The sequence below is a fragment of the Jaculus jaculus genome, chromosome 2 (genome assembly GCF_020740685.1).
Source record: "Jaculus jaculus isolate mJacJac1 chromosome 2, mJacJac1.mat.Y.cur, whole genome shotgun sequence".
NCBI classification, from domain to species: Eukaryota; Metazoa; Chordata; class Mammalia; order Rodentia; family Dipodidae; genus Jaculus; species Jaculus jaculus.
The window spans coordinates 104872446-104897546 of record NC_059103.1 but is presented as its reverse complement, the minus strand read 5'-3'; the positions used below and the strand labels follow the sequence as shown (position 1 = coordinate 104897546).

General features: G+C 36.9%; 2 protein-coding genes across 5 annotated transcripts in view; one reads left to right on the top strand and one right to left on the bottom strand.

Moving 5' to 3' along the window:
• Positions 1-729: 729 nt before the first annotated feature.
• On the bottom strand, positions 730-17889 carry Trmt10a (tRNA methyltransferase 10A). 4 transcript variants are annotated; one of them, XM_045143387.1, is made up of 9 exons: positions 17750-17889; positions 13913-14030; positions 13277-13472; positions 12244-12406; positions 11442-11513; positions 8861-8935; positions 5105-5254; positions 3449-3554; positions 730-2473 (listed from the first exon to the last, which is right to left on the bottom strand). In XM_045143387.1, the coding sequence occupies exons 2-9, from the start codon at positions 13995-13997 to the stop codon at positions 2211-2213; spliced, it is 1110 nt and encodes a 369-aa protein (XP_044999322.1). In that variant the 5' UTR covers positions 13998-14030; positions 17750-17889; the 3' UTR covers positions 730-2210. The 4 variants fall into 4 exon arrangements, with proteins under 4 accessions (XP_044999322.1, XP_044999324.1, XP_044999323.1 ...); XM_045143389.1 differs by lacking the exon at positions 13913-14030 and adding an exon at positions 16903-17246 and having other exon boundaries at positions 17750-17888; XM_045143388.1 differs by lacking the exon at positions 13913-14030 and adding an exon at positions 17001-17246 and having other exon boundaries at positions 17750-17888.
• Positions 17608-25101, top strand: part of LOC101617236 (microsomal triglyceride transfer protein) — a 71421-nt gene continuing 63927 nt past the window's right edge. The window contains exon 1 of the mRNA XM_045143386.1: positions 17608-18017. The gene's annotated coding sequence lies outside the window, so the exon portion shown is untranslated. The remainder of the gene's footprint in view (positions 18018-25101) is intronic.

Sequence of the window (25101 nt, the reverse complement as noted above, 5' to 3'; positions counted from 1 at the left end):
ACATTGCTACCCAGTGATAAAATTCAAAAAACAATAAATTTTTCCATTGTTTACAACAATTCTCAGCTTAAATATTTATGCTAATTGAATGTGATTTAAGTTGGAACATTTTCGTAAATGCAATTAATGTGTAGATGAACAGTTTTGGCATTAGTAAGTGGATTGGCAGTATATTTTTTTACATTGCATGTTTCTTCACTTGTATATAAAGAGTACATGTAAGTACTATTTATAACAAAGGATTGGCATATTTTCTTTAACTGAAGAAACTTAACTGTTGATTATATAACCTGATTCAACAAAGTTAACACATGGCTTCAGTATGAGAACTTCTCAAAACTATTTTCTTAACCAAATATTTGTTTCATAAGATGACACTCAGCCCTGTCTATATATTCCTGGTGCAACTTTAAAATTGCTTGCAACCTCACTTTACTAAAGATGTTTATTATATTTCTTAATAACACATTGACTAATCAGGTCTTTAATTGTTTATAAAATACTCTTTGCAAAAAGCTTATGTAAAAAAACTGAAGATACTGTCATAAGTCTCAGAGTAATACTTTTTTTGTATATGAACCAAGCTGTTGTTTTTACCATGCAGTACTGCATGATTTCAAGTTCTGTGGAATTAACCTAACTGATTCCATTTTAATTGTAATTTGTAACTCCTGTACATAGCATTAAAATAAAGCAAAGCAGAAAAAAAAATGCAACTTACAACATCGGTTTTGCTCAATTAGAATTGTAGGATCTTATTTACAGTATTTGTTTAGAGACTTCAGAATGGGTAACTAAGATATGTTACTAAGAACAAAACAACAAAAAGAGATGGAGAACATTAATATTACATCCAACAAACTTTTTACCACATATAAGTTTAGTATAACATACATGTTATTCAACTGTTTAAATATACCTTTCAAATATTTAGTAAGAAAACAGGAAAGAACAGAAGCACATTTTGTTAAAATCTACTGCAAGTTTCTGAAGGAGAACAACCACTTATGGTGAAAACAGCAACATTTTACAATTACTGTAGATATTACCGCAGCTCCCGCCCCTCTGTTCTCCCTTGCTGCTTTTCAAACTACTCCTGGATTTTGACATTCAATGCAATTCAGAATAACTCGTAAGTTTGTTCAACACAACCACTCACACAAATAATACACATCAGTCCTGACTCACTGCTTAGTAACTGAGTACCGCACATGATGTGGGCAATCAGTTACATTTTCATACATGCACATTACTTACAGAAACATACATTTATATTAGTTAGAGTATTAGGAGGCAGATGCATAATAATTCACATTAAAATCCAACATTTTTGTTTTTTAATTCATGGCCAGCACTCGGGAGGCTGAGGTAGGAGGATTGCTGTGAGTTTGAGGCCAGCCTGAGACTACATAGTGAATTCCAGGTCAGCCTGGGCTAGAGTGAGACCCAACCATGAAGAACAAAAAATACATGGAAGGAAAGATAGCTGTTAAAGAGTTCTTTTGTTTTAAACTTAGGTAAAGAAAAAAAAAAATTGATCCTTCTAAAAAAAACAAAAACCCAAAATTACCAAATAATCTAGCCAGAAAAAATTAGTTTTGTAACTGAACTAACTAATTACCAAAAAGGATGTAAGAAGTTGACTCCCAACTCTGTCACGATGATCTAAGAACCATGAAAAGGCATCACAAAGAAAAGACAAGCTGGGATTTCTTCCCAGAATTAATGCACTTCTGTGAAGAAATGAAACCAAATATAAAAGCTACAAATAGAGGTAACTCTCCACTATTAAACATTCTAGTAGACTTAGAGAACATATATCAATATCTGCCCCCCAGCAAATAGGCAATAAACCAAAAAGACATTGACATGAAAATCATATAACAAAACAAAGTTCAGAAGGCACAGTCTGAAGAGTAGACTCCAGTAAATGAAGGAGAATGAATACACTAAGAAAACAACATTCTCTGTGACTCTTGAGGCTTAGGAAACAATTTTTTAAATGATACCTTTAAATCTCACATAGAAACAAAACTTTCTTACAGAATAAAAAATTTTCATTACCATTTAGGTCTAAAAAAAAGGGTTTAAAATTTCACAAAAGAAATAAGAGAAAATTTTCTTCCAATCTGAATTTTATTCTATGAAGCACCTCACTTGCTCCTAATTTCTCCTTAAGGTATAAACTAAAAGAGGACCAGGTACTGTTACTATGGAAGAGGGCTCACTGCAGGCTTGCTGCTGTTTTCCTTATTCTGTGTTTCTTCGTTCTGTGGTGCTTCTGGTTCATTTCTGTTGTGCTCTCCCTCACTGGAGTCACTGTCCATTCCACCTTGGGCTGGAGACTGTTTGTCCCGGGAAGAGCTTTCACAGGCACTATCTGCAGGAATAGCTCCTTTCCTCTGGGGTAAGATAGTGAAAAATGCCTCTTGCCAGTCTCTTGTCTCCAAGTACTCCAGAATGATTTCAAATACTGCAGTAACAACAATTATCACACTTCTTAGTCAAGTTCATTACAATGTAACACATGTTTTTCTAACATTGCCTTGGTGCTGAGAATGCTAATTTGTTCTATTAACAGCTCAGTCCTTACCACTCTTTCTTTTTTTGGTTTTCAGGAACAATTTGCTCTAAGGATCTCAAGCCAGTTATGACCTTTCTACTCTTCCTTAATTCAGTTCTTACACCACAGAAATTTACCAGTAACCCTTGCCAAAGACAATTAACAGACAAGACATTTTCTGTTTCCTTCCTATTTAATTATTTCTGTTTCCTCCTATTTATTTATTTATTTATCTTTTGTGTACTAGTATGCAACTAGAAAACAAATGGATAACATTACTTCATGTCTTCTAACTTCCTAGAAAAACACACTAGGAGGAATTTGGGCCTATTTCTTGCTTTTTAGTATAAAAATATCAATATTATTTCAAGTCCAACATTTTACTGAAGGCTATTTGGATTATTTTGTAAAAAAGTAATTTCTATTATATACTAAAGGTTTTAGAAGTTCATTCCTTGAATAAATGATTTCTTTCCTATAGCCACCTAAAGCCTTCTATATACAAGTATTTAGGACAATACAAGTTGCTGTATATTAAGTAAAATTACCCTTGAAATATTAAATTTAAGTAAGTATATTCCATGGAAGGAATTATGTCTAAGAGAGTATGTCACAAGTCATTCATGGAAGACAAAAAAATAGAAGGATGATTATTAAGAATCCAATTATGTGACAAATATTATATATTCACAGGGAAAAATCTAGAAAGAAACACACCAAAGGGTTAATACCAAATATGTGTGAGTAGCAGATTAAAGCTAATAGTTTTCACACTTCTGTACATTTTCAAATAATTTCTAAAATTTGCATTTACATTTCATTAACTTATAAATAATTTGAAGTATTCACTTAGGTATATTTTCAATCTAGCCCATCATAACTTACCATGATTAACTGCCAAAACTTTTCGACTATTCATCTTCACAAAATTTCCAAGGGGGAGCTGTGCATGCTCAATTCCATAATCTGATGCTTGTTTATACGTGAACCCCTAAAACCAAGACACTGACTTAGATGAGGACTCTAATTTCTCTAAACTCTGCGACAGTAAAACCAGTTTTAGAAAAAACTTTAGTTTAGAGAACGTTAAATACAGAGGGTTGGATGTGTGTACATTTAGCTGCTAATTTGGAAACACTCCATTGACAATTGGTAAGAATTTGTTTTAACCCCCTCAATTTACAAAAGAGGAGACCAAAGGAACTATATTCCCATCATTGTTGTAAAGCCCCACAGTACGAGAACCATAAGGAAAATAAGGCTGATTTGCTTTCTGACACATTCCCTATTGTCTTTTCTCTCCATTTACAATATTCAAACTGAATTTTGAGAGAAACACCATCACACTTTTTTTGGGTGTGAAATATATGACAGAACATAGCATAAACTAAGTTTCAATTATATAGCACAGAATCACAAAAATGGCAAAGACAAATAAAATGAAAATAGAATGAAAAAAATTTTAACAGTCATTAAATTTTATTTTTCATTCTGTTTACTAAAAAGATTTAGATACAAATTTCATAGCTCATCAAAATTAAAATGCTTAAAGTCTATGTCCCAGACTATGATGAGTGAAAGTCAAAAGGCAGAATACAGGAAGCATATGGGTTCTATTTCTCAGTCATCCGTTTACACATTTGGGGGGAGGAAAAAAATTTGGGGGAAACAAAATTGATCAAGCATGAAATATACAATATAGCAGAAAATTTGATAACAACAAAATATAATTTTTTCACTAAATAAAAATATAGAAAAGGTAAAGATCTTTCTGATAAATTCCCTCCAATGCTCTGCAGTCACACGGTTCAACTGGTAGCCCATGTCTGACTATTAAAACTTATCTGAATTTAGTTCCTCAGTTGCATTTACTAGACACACTTTAAATGTTCTATAGACACACAACCTTCACAGCAGGCAGATACAGACATTGCAGAAAGTTCTGTGTCAGTATGGCTACTGAAGAATAAGGGTTCCTTTATTCAGCTGATAAGAGACTTAGTAAAAAAGACTTCCTCAGAAAGCTGGTATGCCACAAAGTACAATATGTTTTCTTTAGGTAGTGCAGTTCTGTAACTTTTCATATCAATAAAAGTGTAAGTTAAGACAAAAACAAAGTACAAATATAAGAGAAAAAATATCTTGAGAAAAATCATATATCTAAAAACTGGTATAAGTTTCAATAGCTCAGCAAATCATAAGCAGCAGTCCCTCCTTTCAATGCAGCATGGTGCTTACACATGTGGACTCTGGACCAAACTGGCTCATTTGAAACTATGTGCTTTGCTACTACTGTTGTCATGAGGCTTAATTTCTCTGTGCCTCAGATCTAAACGGAGAAAATAACTGCACTGACCTAGCTGGGTTACAGTGTGGTGAGGGTAAGTAAGCTAACACTGACAATTCTTTGCTTGGCTGTAAAGGTGACCACTACACAGTAGGTGCTCAAGAAGGCTCAGCTATCCTTAGTATTTTGTCACTTTCAGGATCTGGACATGGATTCTAGGTAAGAGCAAAACCAAAAATAAGCCTTACTAGTACCTTGTGATGGTTGTGATCTACCAACCCTCCAATCACATAGGCCTTTGATTCATCTAATTCCTTCAGTATATTCGGTGAATCTGATGTAAGATAAACCAGGTCTTCTTTCTTTATGAGTTCACTATAGTGTTCTGCTTTGATGTTGATATCCTTTAAAAACAAAAGGGGAGAGCTAAGGAGATGGCTCAGTGGGGCAGAGTGTGGCTATGTAAATAAATCTTAAGACAAATGTAAGACTGCCCAAGTTTGATTCCCCCAGCACACATATAAAAAAGCTGGGAATGGCCATGCATGTCTAACTCCAGTCCATGGTGCAGAAGACCAGAGACTCTGGGGTCACACACTAAAAGTCAGCGGCACTGTATAGAGAAACTGTCTCAAGGAAACACGCCAATTTTGAGTAATGCAGGACACCCAATGTTCTCCTCAGGCCTCTACATGGGTACACATGCATGGGTGCATGCATCTGCACATACACATATGTCACACAATATCACATCATACACACCATACTTACTCTACACACACACTTACATGTGATGCATGTGCAAAAAGGGAAAAACGAGGGGGCTGGAAGTCTTAGCCATAGCAATAAGGCAAGAGACACACATAAAAGGGATACAAATTGGAAAGGAAGAGATCAAGCTATGCAGATGACATGATTCTATACATAAAGGACCCTAAAGACTCTACTAGCAAACTGTTAGAGCTGATAAAAACCTACAGCCATGCAGCAGGATAGAAAATAAATACACAGAAATCAGTAGCCCTCATATATGCTAACAACAAACACAGAGGATGAAATCAAAGAATCACTCCCATTCACAATTGCATCGAAAAAAATAAAGTACCTTGGAATAAACCTAACCAAGGAAGTAAAGAATCTCTACAATGAGAACTTTAAAATACTCAAGCGAGAAATTGCAGAAGACACTAGGAAGTAGAAAAACATCCCTTGTTACCGGATTGGAAGAATCAATATTGTGAAAATGGCAATCTTACCAAAAGCAATCTATACATTTAATGCAATCTCTATCAAAATTCCAATGGCATTCTTCATGGAAATAGAAAAAACAATCCAAAAATTCATTTGGAATCACAAAAAACTTGAATATCTAAAATAATACTGAGCAACAAAAATAAGGCTGGTGGTATCACCATACCTGATTTTAACCTATACTACAGAGCCATAGTAACAAAAACAGTGTGGTACTGGCATAAAAGCAGACATGTAGATCAATGAAACAGAATACAGGACCCAGATGGAAGTCCAGGTAGCTATAGCCACCTGATATTCGATAAAAATACCAAAAATTCTCATTGGAGAAAAGACAGCCTCTTCAGCAAATGGTGTTAGGAAAACTGGATATATATCTGTAGAAGGATGGAAATAGATTCTTCTCTCTCCTTGCACAAGAATTAAGTCCAAATGGATTAAAGACCTTAACATCAGACCGGAAACTGAAATTGCTAGAGGAAAAATTAGGGGAAACCCTTCAACATATTGTACTTGGCAAAGACTTTCTGAACACAACCCCAATTGCTCAGGCAATAAAACCACAGATTAACGACTGGGACCTCATGAAATTACAAAGATTTTGCACTGCAAAGGACACTGTGAATAAAGCAAAGAGGCAACCTACAGAATGGGAAAAAATCTTCACCAGCTATATATCTGATAGAGGATTAATATCTAGGATATACAAAGAACTCAAAGTTAAATAATAAGAAATCAAACAAACCAATCAAAAAATGGGCTATGGAGCTAAATAGAGAGTTCTCAAAGGAAGAAATACGAATGGCATATAAGCATCTAAAAAATGTTCTACGTCACTAGTCATCAGGGAAATGCAGATTAAAACTACATTGAGATTCCATTTCACTCCTGTCAGATTGGCCACCATCATGAAAACAAATGATCATAAATGTTGGCAGGGATGTGGAAAAAGAGGAACCCTTCTACACTGTTGGGTGGGAATGCAATCTGGTCCAGCCATAGTGGAAATCACTGTGGAGGTTCCTAAAACAGCTGAAGATTGATCTACCATATGACCCAGCTATAGCACTCCTAGGCATATATCCTAAGTACTCATCTCATTACCTTAGACATACGTGCTCAACCATGTTTATTGCTGCTCAATTTATAATAGCTGGGAAATGGAACCAGCCTAGATGTCCCTCAACTGATGAGTGGATAATGAAGATGTGGCACATTTATACAATGGAGTTCTACTCGGCAGTAAGGAAAAATGAAGTTATGAAATTTGCAGAAAAATGGATGGATCTGAAAGGATTATACGAAGTGAGGTAACCCAGGCCCAGAAAGCCAAGCGCCACATGTTCTCCCTCATATGTGGATCCTAGCTACAGATGATTGGGCTTCTGCGTGAGAAGGAAAAACTCAGTAGCAGAGGCCAGTAGGTTAACAGAGATATAAAGGGAAGAGAAAGGAAGGGAGGAGGGTACTTAATAGGTTGGTATTGTATATATGTAAGTAGAATGATTGAGATGGGGAGGGGATATGATGGAGAATGGAATTTCAAAGGGGAAAGTTGGGGGGACGGTATTACCATGGGATTTTTTTTTTTTTTTCGAGGTAGGGTCTCATTCTGGTCCAGGCTGACCTGGAATTAATTCTGTTATCTCAGGGTGGCCTTGAACTCATGGCAATCCTCCTACCTCTGCCTTGCAAGTGCTGGGATTAAAGGCGTGCGCCACCATGCTCAGCTTCCCATGGGATGTTTTTTATAATCATGGAAAATGTTAATGAAAATTGGGGAAAAAAATGCAAAAAGGAAGGCTTAACACTGTGAATACCAAAAAACAAACTAAAATGTATAGAAATAACCCAGAACTTCTCTGGATAGAAGAGTGCATCAGGGATTGGTATACAGCCAATCTCCTTGCCACTCAGAAAAAATGTAAACCATAAATGAAATTTTAACTTCTAGTAGCCACATTAAAAAAGCCAAAATACTAGGTAAATAAATTGTAATATATTTTATTAATATACTCATGTTACAATGACAACATATGTCGTAAATAATATATATTCTCTAAGTCTTAGAAATTAGGTGTGTATTTCATATTTATGGTGTATCTCTATTCAGACTATCACATTTTAGTCCATAGCCACATGTGGCTAGTGGCCACAAAGTGAACAGCATAGATTTAAATGAAACAAAATGCAGACACACTTCCAAATTTTAGAGTGAATTTACTCTCCCAGATGATGTACAGATAGTTTGCTAGGGAAAAATTATACAAAGGTTTTAAAATATTTCCTTTTAAAAACATGTTTTAGGGTTGGCAGTAAAATAGGTTAGATTTACTAAGAGTAAATATAAGTTAACACTTTTATCATTCTCTTCTCGTTCCCATTTATGACATGTGATATGGTTTCAATGATATATAGCATTTGGGTGCATCATTATCTAGAATTTTGATTAAAAATGTAGGTATTTTAGGAGCATAAAAATACTAAGAATTGGGGCTGGAGAGATGGCTGAGTGGTTTAGATACTTGCCTGCAAAACTGAAGGAGCCAGGAGGTTCGATTCCTCAGTACTCACATAAAGCATAAGGTGGTGCATGTGTTTGGAGATCATTTGCATTGGCTAGAGGCCCTTGCATGCCCATTATTTTTCCTCTCCTCTCTTTTTTTCTCTCCTTTTGCCTCTTCCTATCTCTCAATAAATAAATAAATAAATATTTTTAAAAAATACTAGGATGATGTGAGTTGGGCTATTTTACTTACCTTCCAGTTGACCCATCCTTTGTCATTTTCATCCATATTCTTTTTCAGTTGGCCTCCATGGCTTGTCAAGTAAAACTGATTAAGAAGTGGTAGGCAAAGAAAAAAGGGGGAAAAAAGATCATTCAAGTCCATTTTTTTATTTCCCTCATCCACTCATGTAATCACCGGTAAAACACAAAATATATTCTCAATGATCTAGAAACAATAAATGATGTGTGTTTAGGTGGTATCTCATAAGCCACCAGCTCCAGTAGTCCATCTACATTTTCATCACACTTCTTTTTCAATAGTTACAAGTGTCTGACACTAATGACCACATATCTACAACTTCCTGCTCCCTTGTCACATTCTCATCTACCTTTCTGAGGGAGTTGTTGCCATCACTGCCATTTATTGATTTTGTACCACTCCCAAGTCTTCACAGTTCTGATTCCAGACCCTGACACCTACCTTAAATCTGAATCAAGGATGATATAGTTCTGATTAGGACAAAAATGAAGATTACAGATCACCACAGAACTATGACATAAAATTATACAACAATATAAAAACAAAAGCCTACTATGACTTGGTTAAAAAAAAAATCCATTTAACTAAAAATATTTGAGAAGTTCTTGATTCTTAACACCAGTGAGCCAGTCTTAAAGATTACCTACTACTCAAAAAAATTCTACTCATAAGAACCAACTTGTCTATAAATCACTCCCCTGTTTAAGAAATACTATTCAGGTTTTTGGAAGTAGGAATTAGGACATAATAAAAGGTTTTTTGTTTTGTTTTGTTTTATTTTGTTTTTGTTTTTGCTTTTCGAGGTAGGGTCTCACTCTAGCTCATGCTGACCTGGAATTCACTCTGTAATCACAGGGTGGCCTTGAACTCATGGCTATTCTTGTACTTCTGCCTTCCAAGTGCTAGGATTAAAGGCGTGTGCTACCACGCATGGTTTATAATAAAAGTTTTATGTGCTGGATGTCAAAACACAATAAAACAAAACCTTTTAAGTTTCTTAGCTTTTACAATTCTGTTTTTTTTTCCCAAAAAGAAATCTCATTGGTTGGGACAAATGCAAGTGTCTCCTACTCTTACACATCTTTATTTCCATTTCATCTATTATAATATCCCTTAGTCAAGTTTCAGATACTGTTATTTCTAGGAAGCTAATGGGTTTCTGTTATTTTTAGGAAGCTAATGGGTTTTTTTTTAAGGATTGATTTTTTTTCTTAAATTGTTAACGTTAAAAAAGAACTATTTTCTTTTTAATAGTCTCCCTCCTGTGAAATTATTCTGAATTGTTTCTTGAAAATAAAAAGAATATCTGTAAAAATAATACTTTTCAAAGTGACTAAAAACCAAACTTTAAGTCCTAGATTGTAAAGAACTGAAAGCTAACGACTTGTAATGAAAACATGTTTATGTCCAATAATGACGACACTTAAGTACACAGCAGTGGACAATGAAATATGTACATGCTTGATGATAACTGGAAGAAGTGTGTCTGAGAATGGGATGTAAGAGATGTTAAAAATATTCTTGTAGTTGGGACTGGGAAGATGGGTCATGAAATCATGAGTTGGATCTCTAGCACCAATGTAAAATGCTATTCATGGTGGTGTGCAACTGCAATCCTAATGCTAGAAGGCAGAGAAAGCAGGATCCCTGGGACATGCAGGCTGGCTAGTCTAGCCTAATCAGTGAGCTCCAGGTTCAGTAAGGATCCTTGTCTTAAAAAAATGAAGAGGCGGCTGGGAACAGTAGCATATGCCTTTAATCCCAGCACTTAGGAGCCCAAAATAGGAGGATCACTGTGAGTTTGAGGCCAGCCTGAGAGTACATAATGAATTCCAGGTCAGCCTGGGATAGAGTGAGACCCTATATCAAAACAACAAAAAATTAAAATTAAAAAATAAATAAAGAGGTGAGTGAGGAAGGCACCCAATGTCAATCTCTGACATCCACATGCACAAGCACATATGGGTACATGCATTTGTACCTACACATATGAATATGCACACACACATATACACACAAAAATTTACAAAAAGCACATTAACAAACATTAAACAAGATACCACTAAGATGCTCATGTAAAAGCTGGAGTAATTTATCTTTTGTCATGGGAAATATAAAAGTGCCCTAAAGTTTTTTGTTTTTCTTTTTTAAATTTTTATTTGTGTGTATGTGAGAGAGACAGAATGGCACACCAGAGCCTCTTGCTACTGCAAATGAACTCCAGATGCATGTGCCACTTAGTACACCTGGCTTTACGTGGGTACTGGGGAATTGAACCTGGGCTTTGCAAGCAAGCACCTTTAACTGCTGTGCTGTCTGCCCAGTACTAAAGTCTCTTCTTCTTCTTCTTCTTTTTTTAATCTCTTATCTAGTTGTAAGAAGAGAGAGAATATGAATGGGTGTCGCCTCTAGCCACTGCAAATGAACTCCAGATGCATGTACCACTTTGTACATCTGGTTTTATATAGGTATTGGGGAATCAAACCCTGGTTGTTAGGCATTGCAGGCAAGCACTATAACCTCTGAGCCTTCTCTCTAGCCCTAAAGTCTGTTTTTAATCCTTCATACAAACCTGCACAGGATGCAGTGCTCGTCTATTTTCTGCATAACACCGTTGAATCTGCTTATGAAGTTTCTTAATGTCCTATTAATAGAGTACAATTTTTAAAACAGAGTTATCAAAACCTATGAGCATGCTATGATTTTACAGGAACAAAATAAGCAGAAGAATGGCAAGAAAAGGAAAATTTTTTCTTCTTAAATACAAATCCATTCTGGTAATTTCAATTTGATTTCCTTACATACTAATAAATTTACAAGTGAAGGTAATGCTCTGCAACTGACTCATCCTTCATGGTTTATATCTACTTAAAACACTAGCTGATAATCTTAAGAGACAATAACAAAAAAGCCTCTTTTACAGCCATATTATTATTATTTTAACACCTTTACCAATGGCATTGGCAAAACCTCACAGATTTTGTTTTCCTGAGACAAAGTTTCACTAAGTAGTCCAGGTTTACCTCAAACTCACTATGTAGCCCAAGCTAGCTTCAAATTTTCAGTGTTCTCCCTATCTCAACCTCCTGAGTGCTAAGATCAGACATGTTCAAACACACAAGTAACCCATGTCATTATGACTAATGTGTACTTACTGAGTTTTACTATCTAATTATGGGGCAAATGTCTCTGTCTATACATATATAAACATATACATAAATATACATATACTTATCCAAGCAATTGACATTTAATTGAAAGATCAGAAGTTTTATAAAATAAGATTTACATTAACACAGGAAGTTGTATCAGTAGTATTACATATTAAAATATGAATGACTGGGCCTAATTCACATATAGGAACTGCATGATACCTTTAATACCATCAAATCATCAAAGCTACAGTCAATGATAAGACGGAGTGTGCTATGAACACCATGTCTTCGAATACGTTTTCTGTCATTTCCATCTGAGTTTGATTCCAGTTGACATTGCCGCTCTAATTTCTTTCTCTTGCGTTTTTCTTTTCGCTTTTGTCTAAAATTAGTAATTGAAATAGCTTTTTGTTATTTGTATATTTAGATATTCACAAGACTCTTCTAATTAGACAAAAAAATCCTGTTTTTAAAAAATCATCAGGCTGAACCATACAAAATTTGTCCTTTCTGTGGGTAAAAGATGCTGAAGCATTAACAACTTTATTCAATCTATCTAATAGCTTTACATAGTAAGAAACTCACTTTTCAAAAACATCTAAAGCTTTCAAGTCATAACTACTCCATTAGATAGTTTCATTATTAGTATCATACTATCCCTAAGATACCTTAGAAGGACTAAATTGGAGTTATGGTGAATTTTACTTTTATCATTCATCTTCTACGTGCTCTTCAAGCAATACATATAAGGTATATTTAAAAAGTTACTAAATATGCTAAAAGAGCAAAACTAAAAGGCCCATTTTTTCTTTAATCTGTACTAATTACAGTTTATTTTCTCTTATGAATTTTGGCATAAAGAATAATAGCCATAGCATAATTGCTTTTATGCAAACCTGTTCTAGCAAATTACATTTCAGGCCCAAGCAGGATCTTTCTGAGTTGGTTATTTTTAATTCCATATCTATGAAATGGATCATAACTGTATCTCTTATCTAAGTTGGTTGTTTCAGAAGACATGCTGCTATTCACAACAGGCTTAGGGTGAAAAAAATTTTGAGATGCTGTTCATTGCTAACACTAAAAAAGAAGAATTCAAAGCATATATAAACAATGAATCCACACTGCTAGTTAATATGTGTAACGCCAATTTTACTCAACACAATTACTTTGACAAAGCCAAAGGGCTCTGTAGGATGAAACATTCCATATTTCTAAAAAGGGCAGAGCACATACATTCTGCAGCACGTACTTGCGGAGCTCTCGTTGCTCTTCCCACTGTTTCTGTTTTATTAGCTTCTTCATTTGTCGTTTAGATAATGGCTCAAGCCCTTCATCTAATCTTGGTTTCTGTCCCTCCTCTTGAGTTTCACTTAAGTCTTGTTTTTCTTCCACATTAGAAGTTTCAATACAAGCTGGCAACATTTCAGAAGACATATTTGTTGTCTCTGAAAAATTGAATAACCGCATTGTTTTTACATATGTAGATTATTTAGAAACACACAAAGTAAAACAATCCAAATGACCAAAATGTGATCAGTGTTCAACTACAACTATAATAAAAAATGTAAATTTAAATAATTAGATACCATTTAGTGGCAGAAACCACTTAACTATCACTTAATATCAATTAAATATCACTCATTGCAGTGCTGGTAAAGGTCTGAAGAAAAAGGGTGCTGCCCATAGCATATACACTATAGTGCTATGCTTACTAGTGAGAAGTTAGAAACTACTTAAATGTTAGCAAAAAGGGAGTAAATAAATTATGGTTCCTCTACAACATAGGTCTGTTATACCAAGCAGCCAGCAAAAATGGTTTTCCAAAAAGATTTATTGACAAGAGGAAACGGTTATATTTTGAATAAAAACCAAAACACTAATATACCTTTAATTTTTGTCCACAGTTTTCTACGTTTTTTTAACCTTGGAAAATATACACAGGTCTGGCTGATTCCTTTAATATCTTTCATTGTAAATTTATAAATATTCCATTTTGGTCACGGCTGTTACACAAAACACGAAAACTAATTGTTATCACTCTGGCTTTATGGAACTCATGGTCATCTCACATAAATCTTCATTTCAATCTAAGTACACACATATTTGCCCATACTGACTAGAACTGAACTTGTCTTCAGATTAGGGAAAGGTTGGAAACAATGAAATTTTTTTCTAATATCTTATTAACAAGAATGCTTAAGAATATTTTCTTATTTTTCCCAACTAACAACTAAACATGATGCTACCAAATATTCTACTGACTACTAGGAAACTTCCATGATTCTTCCTTTTTATAGAGCTAGCTAATAAGTCTGCACAGAAAAGCTATAAACAGGAAAAATCAAGAGAACATAACAGTTTTTTGCAGAACATAATTTAAGCACTGATTTTATTATATAATTCTTGCTTTCTTTAAAACTGTAATGTCACCATGATTGGGATTTAGTTGATTCTATTACATACTGGGAGTATAAATAAGTGAGTGTGTTTTACAAAGGGTTTTTTAAAGTAATAAAGACAGTAATAACAAACATTTCCTAATTTTTATTGTGCTTAGTACTGTCTAATGTAATCTTTAAAACAACCTCATAAGGTTGATGTATCAAGTCTACTTTAAAAAGGAGTAGGGCTGGAGAGATCGCTTAGTGGTGAAGCGCTTGCCTGTGAAGCCTAAGGACCCTGGTTTGAGGCTTGACTCCCCAGGACCCAAGTTAGCCAGATGCACAAGGGGGCACACACGTCTGGAATTTGTTTGCAGTGGCTGGAGGCCCTGGCATGCCCATTCTTTCTCCCTCTCTCTATCTGCCTCTTTCTCTGTCTATCTGTAGCTCTCAAATAAATAAATAAAAATAACAAAAAAAAAGTTAAAAATAAATAAATAAAAAAGAAGTGAGTAAAAGCTGGGTGTGGTGGTGCACGCCTTTAATCCCAGCACTCAGGAGGTAGAGGTAGGAGGATTACCATGAGTTTGAGGCCACCCTGAGACTCCATAGTGAATTCCAGGTCAGCCTGGGCTACAGTGAGACCCTACCTCAAAAAACAAAAAACAAACAAACAAACAAAAAAAACTGAGTGAGACTTCATAACCTGTCCAGAATTTCAAAGCTACAAAATGATTCCTAAATAATACATCATCATCAGACAAATGTAACTCAAAATATTTGGTTGAATAAATAAATGGAGTGATCGGGTTAGATTCAAACTCGGATCTAATTTTAACATTCCCTAGTACCCCAAAGCCTTATTTAGAAGGTGAAGGGATTTAAAGAATACAAAATAACTGTGTTGCTTCAGTTCTCATAACAGAGGGCTCTAAAACTGTTCCTCTGCAGACTGGAGAGATGGCTCAGTCATTAAAGACCTGTTCCTATGTCACTCAACTATCCCTATGCTGACCTCATTTTCTGTTGAAGAATGTTTTTCTTTTTCGGAAGGCACCAAGAACTGAGGAGATAAACCATCCGTGGCACATCAGCCAGTGAAAACAAGAATTAGCCAGATAAGCAAGAGTGCTACTTTCATGGCAAGCCTGACAACCTGCGCAAGGGTGATGGAGCAGGCACTGAGGAAACACAAAACACACCAAATCCAGAAACTGCTGAGAGCTCAACAGTAAAGTAGACTTAAAACATACACACCATGGCTCAGGCAATTTTATGGAAGAGGAGGTGGAAAGATTGTAAGAGCCATAGAGTGGAAGGGACTATCCAGTGGCATTGCCCACTCTCCTCACAAAAACTGACTGTTGCTCTCACAACTCATAACTCATCAAGGGGCTCATGGTAAATAACAGCAATCCCACTGAGGCGGGCTCTCAATGGAATGGGGGCAGGAAGGAGGGAAATGAAAGTACCAACACATGATCTGTTAGTACAAAGTATCGACTTTAAAAAAAGCTGGAAACCAAGGTTAGCATTCAATTTTAGAAACTAAAAGCAAAGGAAATTCAGTAATTCTGAAAACAACTTAAAAATAAACATAGTGATCCCTATAATCACTTTTATTTTACTTTCTTTCCGTATACAGTACATTAAATAAAATTAAGTTAAATAAATAAAAATGAGCAAAAGATGGAGAAAACAAGGCCTGTTAAACTAAACAAACTTCAGGGTACAATTCAAAGTCATAGTTAACACCATGAAGTAATTTTTCAAGAGAGCATATTTCTGTTTATCATGGCAATTATTTCTGACCAGTTCTTTTTGATTAGCTCTATATTACTAGAATTATAAAAACAATGTAATGCAATGTTTTTACAACTCTCATACACCAGGGGGAGCATTTGCCTTTCATATCCAAGAAATCGCAAGTTTAAATTTAACGTGCTGTAATAACAGTATATTAATATTTTCAAACAGTCTATCATATACAAGGAAAGGTCATGAATAGCTACCACAAGCATTACTGTTTTAGTTACTCTCAATTAAAACAATGCACTAGGTTAATTTTCCGAGGTTTAAATGAAACTAAGGCACAGTGAAACAGGAGTAAGTGGAATGCAGCCAAATTAGTAGCTTAATATCTTCTTTTGGGTATATTTTCCAGCCCGTTCAGACTGGCTGTACTATAAAATAAATACTTCATTATGTACCATCTTGTTACACTAACATGTTACGCAAAACATGACACTTTTTGAGTACACTTCTTTTCTAAGTGTTTCATCTTGGGGTCCTAATATACAAAAATCTCCGCGAGGGAGTTTTGGTTCCTCTCTGGCAAGCAATAGTGTAATTTTCATTCACTCAAGTAAGTTCAAGAAGTAATTGTCCAGTGGTTATAGAGACACTAGTGTGAAATTTTACTCCAGTGCGAAAAGATTAAAAAAAAAAAAAAGAACTGGGTGGTTTATTCCGATACGTGACCGAGTCGACTTACAAAACTAGGGACTGGGTACCGATGAGTAACGAAGGGCGTCTAGGGCAGGGAAGATGGACATCATAAATCAGGGACGCAGAAAACGAAAGTTTGCCTACGTGTTATCAAGCGGGCTAAAGTGGAACGGGCCTGGCGCTTTTTAGTCTCCAGCCCAGAAACAGCCAAAGAAATGCTGCAGCAGCCGCGGGCAGGACTCGGGGCGGGGGAGGAGCGAGTTCAGGACCGTCCCGGCGCCGCCGAAGCCTTTGTTTCGTTCGCACCCTCGGGGGAGGACGGCCAGGAAAGCGACCGGGAGCTGGCTTTGTAAACCAAGCACGTAACCGGCTGCTACGCTCTTTACAACTCTGGAAAAACAGCCAAATTTAAGCCAAGTACATAGAGTGACTGAGAACCGCCCTCAGGGGAGCCCCACGAGGCTCCGGCAGCGACCTGCCGGGGGCTTCCGAGGGCGCGGCCGCCACCGCGATGGACGGCACGCGGAGCGACGGCCGGCCCGCCGCCCCGGCCTCAAAGCGGCCCCGCCGTCAGCCGCTCGCCACCGCGCCACACGCGGCGCACGAAAACCTAGGGCGCCGGCGGCGAGGCCCAGCCACGCCCACTCCCTCACGCCATGCGCCACAACCCCGGGCCGCGTCGGCAGCCCGCCAATCAAACAGCCGTGAGGCGGGCCGCGAGCGCGCGCCGCCTGACGTCACTTCCCCGGGCACGATGGCTGCCGCTACGCCATAGGCCGGCTTCTCTCCCCCGGAAGCCTTCCGTGTCAGGGCAGGCGGCATGGAACTCGCTCCTTTTGCATCCGAAAGGATACGAAAAAGCAGGCGATTGCCAGTCGCAGCATCAGATTTACCAAGCCGAGGAGCTGACGGGGAGCGTGAGAACGCGTTCAGAAAGCCTTTGTGGAGTGGTCTCGCTACTGCTCGCCCGGTCCTCCTACGGAAACTTCAACTCCCAGAGGCAGCGGCTGTAGTTGCTCGTCGGATAAGACGGCCCGTGCGTACTGCGTCATCAGACTGCGCCAGCCCGACTCTACTGTGAGAGGAGGAGGGGTTTGCACGGAGCAGGGCCTGGGGGCGGGGGCGAAGAGTGTTACGACGAGGCGTGGTTTTCCTCTTGAGGTAAATCTTGTCAGTAGGCTGTACGCTCCTTCGGTTTGGGGGGCGGGGATATGAAATATCCCGACTCCTAAAAATTAAAAATACGAAACGGGCGAAGCTGTTTTTAATATATATAGAAAAAATTCTCATTATCACATGAGTTTATGTAACAAGTGGGAAATTCAAGAAGTGAGTGAAATGCTCAATGAAAATGCATTTAAACTGAGACGTTTTAAGGTTTTCTTTATGTTCTTAATTAAAGCATACGCCTTACACTCCATGCTTTGGACTATTCTTATGCCATTTTGCAAAACAGCAGGTGAAACTTCATTGTTTTTACTACTTGACCTTATATAATCTTTTTGCTAAATATAGCCCAGATCAACTGCGGAGGATATGAAACAATCATGTAGATTGTCATCTTCTATTTCTGTTTTTATTTGGCCCTACTTCTAGGTGATTATTGTAAATTGAAGATAAAATTAGGTTTGAATCTTTGAATAGAAGTCTGCCTTCTCAGTATGAAAGAACTCAGAAGTACTTTTTTCTTGCTGCTTGGCATTTGAATGTGTTTACATTCGTGCCGGGCTTGGTGGTGCACATCTTTAATTCCAGCACCCGAGAGGCCATGAGTTCGAGGCCACCCTGAGACTACATAGTGAATTCCAGGTCAGCTTGGACTAAAGTGAGACCCTACCTTGAAAAACAAAAACAAAAACAAAAAAACACCAACAAAAACAGAAAGAAAATTAAATAAACAATTTGAGAGTCTAAAATTAAAATTTCTCTGAATATAGTCGCAAAACTATTCCCTCTTGCTTTAAATTCTCCAATCTTATTTGAAAAACTGAGAGCTGTCACTGTTGTGTTTCTTTCTCATTTCAAACCTAAAAGATTTTTTTGTTAACTGAGCATTGGCAGAGAAGTCTGAATCCATTTCTGATCTGTTGGTAGGGCATCTTTTTTCAGTCGTCTCCATATCAGGGCAAAGAGTAGCTGAGGGAGGATTAGTAATTGGATCTAGAGCCCTTCACATGTAGGTCATTAAATTCAGGCTGGCAGAGCAATATGCCAAATCTTTCAGCAGCTGTTCAGTTGCCCCTATGGGCTCTGTTTATAAATAATTATACATATTTAGAGGTAATAGTTAGCATCCTTAGATATTTAAAACAATTTTTAAGTTAATCCTCATTTTGATAATGGAAGAGTTAATTTTCTTTTAACTTAGTAGTTTAACTTTGTAGTTATATGATCAAAATGTAATGATTATAGAATCCAAAGTATGCAAACAACAACAAAAATGCCAACAAAGCAAGTTCACTTTATCCAAAGGTTGAAACATACAAAATGTTTTAAGTGGGGTGATGTGATATAAACTAGTCATTGATTAGAAAATGTATGTTTGTTTGATACACTTAGCAGTTCTATGTTTATGTTTTAGGACTTTATACAAAGATGACTAATGGATTACTTATGTCCTTAAAGAATCTCTAGTAGGAGATCCAGAAGTAAATAAATAGCATACAATGCAATAATGTACTTAAGATACCTATAGATGGTAAGGAGGCATAGGATATAGCTTCATAGATTAATTTTTTTTCCATCTTAGATAAACAGATTTCCAAATGTCAGGAAGGTAAGAGAGATTAAAATACTGTGAACAAGGAAGGCAAAGATGAATGTGTGTCATGGTTTGGCACCTGACCTGACTGAAAAGCTGTGGGTAGAATAAAAAAGACAGAAGAAAGAATAACCCTAAGGACTTTTCTGATTTAGAAAATTATAGGAATACAGTTTCACTAACTGAGTCATTTAGGGAACAGTGATAAAATTAGCTTTTTGAAAAAATAGTAAGTGGGTTTTGAATATTGAATCTGAGGGATATGTAGGCATCTAAATAGAAACAGACTGAAAATTAACAGGACATATTTGTACTTTGAGCCAATATAAGAGGTTTGTATATCTATGGGTCAAAAAGATAAGAAATAAGAATACTTATCTGGAAGGAAGCCTGAGAGTATATTTCCTCTTTAATCAGAGTATAAGTTCCAAGTGAGAATGTGGCCGTAATAACATCAGACCTCAAGTTTTGTAAGAGAAACCAGAAATCTGAATTTGTATGTGAAATCTGGTTGTAGGTATTGACAACTACTTCTTTTTTTAAAATTTTTTTTGTTTACTTTTATTTATTTATTTGAAAGCGACACACAGAGAGAGAAAGAGGCAGAGAGAGAGGGGGGGAGAGAGAATGGGTGCGCCAGGGTCTCCAGCCACTACAAACGAACTCTTGCGACCCCTTGTGCATCTGGCTAACGTGGGTCCTGGGGAATTGAGCCTCGAACTGGGATCCTTAAGCTTCACAGGCAAGCGCTTAACTGCTAAGCCATCTCTCCAGCCCAACTACGTTCTTACGACATTGGGCATCCATTATAAAAAAAATACGATAAAAATTAAAAGAAAATTTAAAATAGTTTTTCAAGGTTTTGAATTCAGTTGTAGTGGCTGAGGCCCTGGCGTGCCAGTTCTTTTTCTCTCATAAAATAAAATGAAATTAAATTAAAATTAAAAATAGAAGTACCATATATACATCAATACATATATACCTTTGGACATTTATCCAGAAGAAGTGAAATCACCACCTCAGATCATTTATTCTCCCAAGTCATTGTAGTATTCACACGAAGATATGAAACAAGTGCCTGACAGTGGTAATCAAGAAGGGGATGACAAGATGTAGGTGTCAGAGGATACAAAGTATAGATATATAAGATGAACAAGTCTAGAGAGTTAATGTACAACCTGAAGTCCATAAGTGACAAAGTTGCCCTGCATATGATTCTTATGCTAATGGAGATTTTTAACTGCTTTGGCCACAAAAGTGGCAACAAAAATTGGTCTGTGAAATGATGAATATGTTAATTTACTTCATTGTAGCAACTCTATTACTCTCTGTATGTAGCCTATAACATGTTGTATACTTGGAATATATATAATAAAATTTATGTAAAAGATGAAAAAAGAAATGGTCTTTATCAGTTGATCACAAATGAGTAAATACTAAATAAATAAATTAAAAAAAAACTGTGGACCACTTTCAGAAAGTTGACAGCCAGTCTGTTGTTGGACTGCACATTGCAGAGTGAGAAGCAGGTCACAGATAGAAACAGAATTTTAGGACAGAAAGCATGGTAATAAAATTATGAGCTCCTTCATATGTTTGCTTACATTAGGCAGTCATCTGGGCTAGAGTGAGACCATACCTCGAAAAACCAACCAAATAAATAAATAAAATATACATTTTTTTTTAAAAAAATGCTATCATTAGCTGTACGTGATGGTGCACGCCTTTAATCCCAGCACTCAGAAGGCAGAAGTAGGAGGGTCACCATGAGTTTGAGGCCACCCTAAGACTACATAGTGAGTTCCAGCTCAGCCTGAGCTAGAGTGAGTCCCTACCTAGAACTCCCCCCAAAATGACATTATTATAAGCCTAGTTCTAATTTTTTTTTAATTAGCAACATACATGATTACAAATAATATCCCATGGTATTGTCTTCCCTCACCCCACTTTCCCCTTTGAAATGCTATTCTCCATCATATCCCCTCCTTCTCTCAGTGTCTCCTTTATTTTGATGTCATCATCTTTTCCTCCTTTTATGATGGTCTTGTGTAGATAGTGTCAGGCACTGTGAGGTCATGAATATCCAGGCCATTTTGTGTAAGGAGTTCTACCCTTCCTTTGGTTCTTACATTCTTTCCACTACCTCTTCTGCAATGGACCCTGAGCCTTGGAAGGTTTGATAGAGATATTGCAGGGCTGAGCAATCCTGTTACTTCTAGCACCATGATGCCTTCTGAGTCATCCCAAGGTCACTGGCCTCTGAAAAGAAAAGGTTCTTAAAAGTGAGAGTAGCATTAATATATAGGTATGAACATTAAGAGAAGTGCTTACTGGGCAGTTTGATGAGCATAGTATATACATTTAGCCAGAGAGCAGCAGACGTTGCACCCCTAGGGCTCATGTTTTAAGTTTTCAGCATCAGGGATGTATTCCCTCCCATGGAGCGGGCCTCCACTCCATTTCGAGGGCAGTTGGTTTCCACTATGACAGACATGCCACTATTGCACCCATTGGCTCATTTGGCCTGGCTGGCAAATATAAGGCTTGCAGTGTCCACTGTGGAGTATATTCACTGGTGATTTCTCTCTCTCCCATTGAATTGCATGCAGAATGGCTTCTTTCAGCTTTCTGTTAGCTGGTGTACATGGAGGAGGTTATCAGCTCAGTTCCAGCAGGATTTCTCAGTGGCCTGCTGCCCAAGTATGTGGAGTCTTTAGCAATAGGGTCTTACCATCTATTCCGGGTGGAAACCAAGGGCCTTGGCAATGGCCTGTAAAGTTTTGGGGGCATCAGAGACCTTCCTGGCCAACAACTTACTGGAAGTATCCTAACCCTGGCACTGAAATTTTTCTAGTAACAATCTGTGGCTCCTGAGTGTTCTACTGTCCAAAAAAAGTAGGTTTCCATTTGATTTATTAATATCCTCTTAGATTTTGATTAGCCCTCCCTCCGCCATTGCTTTACTCAATCTCTTCCCCTGACCTCACTTGGGTCTTTTCACCCCCAATAATCTATTCTTCGTACATATACACACACACACACACACACACACACACACACACACACCATCCTATTAAGTACTCCCTCCCTTTCTCTTCACTTTATATCTCTTTTCTAGCTTACTGGCCTTTGCTACTGAGTTTTCTTTTTACTCACACAAAAGTCCAATCATCTGTAGTTAGGATCCACATATGAGAGAGAACATGCAATGCTTGGTTTTCTGGGCCTGGGTTACATCACTTAGAATAATCCTTTCCAGATCCATCCATTTTCCTGCAAATTTCATAACTTCATTTTTTTTTAACCACTGAGTAGAATTTCATTGTATAAATGTGCCATATCTTCATTGTTCACTCATCATTTGAGGGACATCTTAGGCTGATTCCATTTCCCAGGTAATGTGAATTGAGCGGCAGTAAACATGGTTGAGCAGGTATCTCTAAGGTAATGAGATGAGTCCTTAGGCTATATGCCTAGGAGTGACATAGCTGGGTCATATGTTAGATAGGTTTTTAGCTGCCTCAGGAACCTCCACACTGATTTCCACAATGACTTGACCAAATTGTATTCCCACCAAGAGTGTAGAAGGGTTCCTCATTTTCCACATCCTTGCCATCATTTATGGTCATTTGTTTTCATGATGGTAGCCAATCTGACAGGAGTGAGTGGAATCTCAACACAGTTTTAATCTGCATTTCCCTGATGACTAGGGATGTAGAACATTTTTGTAGATGCTTATATGCCATCTGTATTTCTTCTTTTGAGAACTCTCGATTTAGTTCCATAGCCCATTTTTTTTCATAGCCCATTTTTTAATCAGGTTGTTTTGATTTGTTCTTATTTTTTTTTTGAGTTCCTTGTATATCATAGATATTAATCCTCTATCAGATATATAGCTGGCAAAGATTTTTTTCCCCATTCTGTAGGTTCCCCTTTTATTTATTCACAGTGTTCTTTGCAGTACAAAATCTTTGTAATTTTATGAGGTCCCAGCAGTGAATCTTTGGTTTTACTGCCTGAGCAATTGGGGTTATATTCAGAAAGTCTGCCCAGACTAATATGTTGAATGCTTTCCCCTAATTTTTCCTCTATGAGTTTCAGAGTTTCAGTTCTGATATTAGGGTGTTTAATCCATTTGGACTTAATTCTTGTGCATGGAGAGAGAGAGAGAAGGATCTAATTTCATCCTTCTACAGATACATATCCAGTTTTCCCAATGAAATTTGCTGAAGGGGCTCTCTTTTCTCCAATGAGTATTTTTGGCATTTTTGTCAGATATCAGGTGGCTATAGCTACCCAGACTTACATCTGTGTCCTTTATTCTGTTCCATTGATCTACATGTCTGCTTTTGTGCCAGTACCATGCTGTTTTTGTTACTATGGCTCTGTAGTATAGGTTAAAATCAGGTACGGTGATACCACCAGCTTATTTTTGTGATTCCAAATAAATTTTTGTATTTTTTTTCTATTTCCATGAAGAATACCCTTGGAATTTTGATGGGGATTGTGTTAAATGTGTAGATTGCTTTTGGTAAGATTGCCATTTTCACATTATTGATTCTTCTAATCCAAGAATACGGTATATTTTTCCATTTCCTAGTGTCTTCTGCAATATCTCTCTTGAGTGTTTTAAAGATTGCATTATAGAGATCCTTCACTTCCTTTGTTAGGTTTATTCCAAGGTACTTTTTTTTGATGCAATTGTGAATGGAAATGATTCTCTGATTTCATCCTCTGTGTGTTTGTTGTTAACATATAGGAAGGCTATATTTCTGTGTGCTTAGTTTGTATCCTGCTACATGGCTATAGGTGTTTATCAGCTCTTGACAGTTTGCTGGTAGAATCTTTAGGGTCCTTTATGTATAGAATCATGTCATCTGCAAATAATGATAACTTGATCTCTCCCTTTCCAAGTTGTATCCCTTTTATGTGTGTCTCTTGCCTTATTGCTATGGCTGAGAATTCCAGTGCTGTGTTAAATAAAAGTGGGGACAGTGGACACCCTTGTCTTGTACCTGATTTTAGTGGAAAAGCTTCCAGTTTTTCCCCATTTAGTAATATGTTGCCTTGTCATAAATGGCCTTTATTATGTTGAGATATGCTCCTTGTATTCCCAGTCTCTGTAGGACTTTTATCATGAAGGGATGTTGGAATTTGTCAAATGCTTTCTCTCCATCTAGTGGGATGATCATGTGATTTTTGTCCTTCAGTCCATTTATATAATGTATTACATTTATTGATTTGCATATGTTGATCCATCCCTGCATCTCTGGCATAAAGCCTACTTGGTCAGGGTGATATTTCTGACATATTCTTGTATTCTGTTTGCCAATAATTTGTTGAGAATTTTTGCATCTATGTTCATAAGGGAGATTGATCTGTAATTTTCTTTTTTTGTTCTATCTTTGCCTGGTTTTGGTATCAGGGCGATGCTGGCTTGGTAAGTTTAAGAAGCAATGGTGTTAGTTCTTCCCTGAAGGTCTG